The 4,052-nt window shown below is 51.8% G+C and overlaps 1 protein-coding gene across 1 annotated transcript in view; it reads right to left on the bottom strand.

Moving 5' to 3' along the window:
* The window catches only part of npas3 (neuronal PAS domain protein 3), a 240,477-nt gene extending 236,663 nt beyond the window's left edge, over nt 1-3,814 (bottom strand). The window contains exon 1 of the mRNA XM_076027729.1: nt 2,734-3,814. Within this exon, the coding sequence (XP_075883844.1) occupies nt 2,734-2,930 (197 nt within the window). The 5' untranslated portion in view covers nt 2,931-3,814. The remainder of the gene's footprint in view (nt 1-2,733) is intronic.
* Between the last annotated feature and the right edge of the window lie 238 nt (nt 3,815-4,052).

The raw sequence follows: 4,052 nt of genomic DNA, 5'->3' as shown, positions 1-4,052 counted from the left end.
GAAACAACAAGCACCCGGCGTGGGTTTTTTTTTTTTTTTTTTTTTTTTTTTTTTGGGATGGTTGCCCTGTGAGACCCACACCCACCCCTGACACCACCACCACCACCACCACCACCACCTCTCCCCCAGGCTTCACTACTATAATAAACACATCAAGGCAAATGTCTCACTTCAGATTCCTAAATCAGAGCAGCTCACTTGTGGCTCCGCTGAGGACTCTTCCCTGTTTTTTGCCGCTTGGTTTTTTTTTTTGTTTTTTGTTTTTTTTTCCCCCATCCTCATGAGGAGGATGCTTGAGGTTTAAAATTGATCGCAACTCAAAAATCTAATCAGCCACACTCCACTGTTTTGTTTTTTTGTTTTTTAATTTCAGGGATTCGATCTCCGCTCCTTCCTGCCAGCCTTGGAATGCTCGGACGGCGGGCGAAGGGACTCATTACCCTCCGAGAGAAACAAGAAGCGCCTCGCTTCCGCTTCTTTTTCTCCACCCCTCCACCCACCCCAATATTCATTTAAATTCCCCTCCTTTTATTTTAATGTATAATTCATTGTAACCTAATCGGTGCGCTGTGTGATTAACCCCCGAGGCTGCAGCCCCTGGAAGCTGAAAAGCTTCCCACTCCCTCCTCTGTACCAATGACCTGTCAAGGTCAAAGGCATGCTGGGTATTCTCCACACAGACCGCGGAGGTGGGGGGAGAGGGGGGGGGTGTGTGTGTGTGTGCTGGTGGTGGTGCTGGTGTGTGTGTGTGTGTGTGTGGGGTGGGGGGGGGGTGCAAAATAAAGACTGGAGACGGAGGGGGAGGCGAGACCTCCGAGCCCAGGACTGTCGCGAGCTTGGCGCACGGAGGAAGGCATCAACACGTGTGTGTGTGTGTGTGTGTGTGTGTGTGTGTGTGTGTGTGTGCGTGTGTGTGTGTGTGTGTGTGTGTATGTATGGGGATTCTTTTTTCCCTCCCTTCAATATATCCTGACAGCAGATCAAATGTGACGCCGGGACGATTCGTCTCACTGGGAAACACAGTTCAGATTCGGCTCATCCGACGGATTACGCACACGCGGAGGTCACGCAGTTTGACCCCTGGGGGTCATTCAGATAGGTGTTAAAAAAAATATGTATAAATATATATACATATATATATATATATATATATATGAAGTTCTTTTAAAACTGTGAGGAGAAAACTGGAAGAGGAAGAAAAGGAAGAAAAGGAAGAAGAGGAGGAAGAGGAGGAGGTCTGGCTGCCGCCGCTGCTCCCGCTTACTGCGCGCAGTCAATAGGAGGCGACGTGGATAATGGAGCGGAATGTATCAACATATCAGCTCCCAGCTGTTTGCTAGGAGGAAATGTGATGGAGGGAGAGAGGAAGTGGAGGTGCTGCTGGTGGGGAGGGGGGGTCAAAGGGTGCCTCGGGGCCCTCGCAGGGTCACCTGCCGCAGGGTCCTTATCACCTGTTGGGGGGGAGGGGGGTGGGGGGGGGCTGACAGCCTGATGATGATGATGATGAAGAGGAGGAGAAATAATCAATGCGCTCCAAGTTTCCCAACACACGTACACAAACAGCAGATTGTGTTTAGGAAGAGGGGGGGGGGGGCCTGTCTGCCCTGCTTTAAATAACAATACAGCTCACACACACACACACACACACACACACACACACACACACACACACACACACACTAATGTTTGTGGCGAGACGCTGTGATTTATGTCCCGTTGGCTCCCTGCAGATTTGAGACTTTACGCACACATAGCGCACTCAATAACACACAGAGGGGTTTTTCTCTCTTTTTTCGGGTAATAAGGCGAGAGTGTGAGAGTGGGGGGAGGGTTTGGGGGGGAGGGGGGTGGGGGTTTGGGAGTGTTTGGAGCCCCCCCACAGATGTAGATGATTAGAGAAAAACAACCCTACTGAGCGGCCGGACGTGGAGGCAGTCATTCACCTTTGCACTGGAAGACGGGAAATAAAGAAACCATGCACGGAGGATGAATGGATGAACGGACGGATGGATGGAGTGAAATGCTACCAGGAAAAAAGACAGAATTCACTTTTTTTCCACTATAAATACAAATTTCCGGTATTTTTTTTTTTTGTTATGCCCTCGTTTGCCACAAAATGACAAGTAGATTGTTTTAGTCGCACAAAATCGACTCGACTGCAATTTTCTGACAGCGGTGGTGACAAAAGTTCAATCGAGAGAAGCAGTCCAGTCGAGCGAAAAAAAGGAACGGAAACTCTCGGTGCTGTTTTAAATTAATTTCAAAAACTATCTCACGTCAAACGGCAAAAGTAGAACATTTTTGCCATTTTGAGTCGTGCTGAGTTTTTGCAGCAGCCGTGGGTTTTTTTGAACACACCTTCTGCAGGTCGGAATAAAATGTGATACCTGGTGCGCTCCAGGGTGATGCTGGTTAATATTCAGGAAAATTAATTTGAAATAAAAAATGACACATTAGGACCAAAAAAAATAAAAATTAAGCTTTGACTAAAAATGTCAGATCAGTTGTGTCCACTGAGTTAAAAAAGCCCAACTGTGCACAAACACTCTGCAAAGAGAGACTTTGTCGATCCTGGTGTGAATTTTTTCTACTTTTAAGAGACAAAATTGTTGCAAATGGTTCACTTTTTTTTTTTTTCACAGCCATTAAACCTCTTTTTCTTCTCTCGCTCTCTTCACTTCTACCGTCCCGCCATCCCTCCCGCTCCACAGGTCCCCCTGCTGACTGACATACCTTTGCTGGTAGCCGCCGATTCCCTGCACGCTCTGCGGGGTCCCGTTCGTGGCTCCGGGAACCTGCACCGGCACTCGACCCACCGGGGGTCCCGTCACCATCCCGCCGCCGCCGCCGCCTCCTCCGCCTCCAGCCCCGGGACCAGCGCCCGCTGATGCGGTCACCTGGACGCTGAAATCCGGGAAGATCCTGATCATGCTTCCCCGGACGGAGCGACGGACGCTGTGTCTCCGATGCGCTGCGGATCAACGCGCCTCTTCCCCCCCTCCTTCTCCTGCCAGCAGGCGCTGATCAGCGGGTTGCAGTGGGATCACAGGAAGTGTTGTTTCAGCAACAGCGGACAAATCGATCTGGGTTGTTATTTCTCCTCTTCTCCTCCTTCTTTCTTACTCTCTTTTCCCTCCTCCTCCTCCTCCTTCTTCTTCTCTCCTCTTTTAACCTTCGGATGGAACTCTGAGCCAAATCCGGACCATGTTCCCGCGTGTGTGAATACAAACAGTCGCCAATCAATCGATCAGCTGATGAATTGAACGGGGGGGGGGAGTTGATCTGCAAGCGGCACAAATGACCTCAAAGCTCCTCTTCTTCTCCTTCTTCCTCCTCCTCCTCTTCTTCTTCTTTCTTCTCACTTCTTCTCTCTCCTTCAGAGACAACCTCCGGTGCGGCACCGGATCATGGTCCCGGCGTCTCCCGGTTGTTCTCGGCGTCTCCCCCCTCCCCTCCCCTCCTTTCCTCCCTCCCTCCCTCAGTCAATGAGATCAGTGGCGGCAGCAGCAGCAGCAGCAGCAGCAGCGGCTCTGGAAGCGCTGATGATTATTTCACCGCCGGGTGAAGAAGACGGACTTGCGGCAGCTTCTCCCGGCGCAGGAACTGGACTCGGGACTCTTCCAGCAGCAGCTCTGCCTCTCCGATGGCCACCGCCGCCGCTGCTTCTCCTCCATCCGGTTTATCCCAACATCCCAGCAGCTCCCCGCGGGTCTCCACTACTCCTCCGCTCCTCTCCTCTCCTCTCTGTGCCCTCGACGCGTACGGGTGAGTGTGCGGGAAGGAAGCAAGCGAGGAAGCAAGGGGCCGATCTGAGAGCGAGAGAGAGAGAGAGAGAGAGAGAGAGAGAGAGAGAGAGAGAGAGAGAGAGAGAGCAGCCGGTCAGCGGGTGAGCGCGCAGCTCGGCAGTGACATTGGCTGTGGTGATACAGCGGCGGCGCCAAAGTGTGTGTCGGTATGTCAGCGAGCGCCTGCGCGCGAGCAAGTGCCGCGCGCCTTTGACTGTGTGTGTGTGTATGTGCGTGAGAGAGAGAGCGAGAGAGAGAGAGAGAGAA

Source organism: Nelusetta ayraudi, unplaced genomic scaffold (assembly GCF_046127955.1).
Source record: "Nelusetta ayraudi isolate G7.1 ecotype Tasmania unplaced genomic scaffold, CSIRO-AGI_Nayr_v1 ptg000021l, whole genome shotgun sequence".
NCBI lineage: Eukaryota > Metazoa > Chordata > Actinopteri > Tetraodontiformes > Monacanthidae > Nelusetta > Nelusetta ayraudi.
Note: the sequence above shows the minus strand (reverse complement) of the source record. Positions and strands in the feature narration are given on the sequence as shown.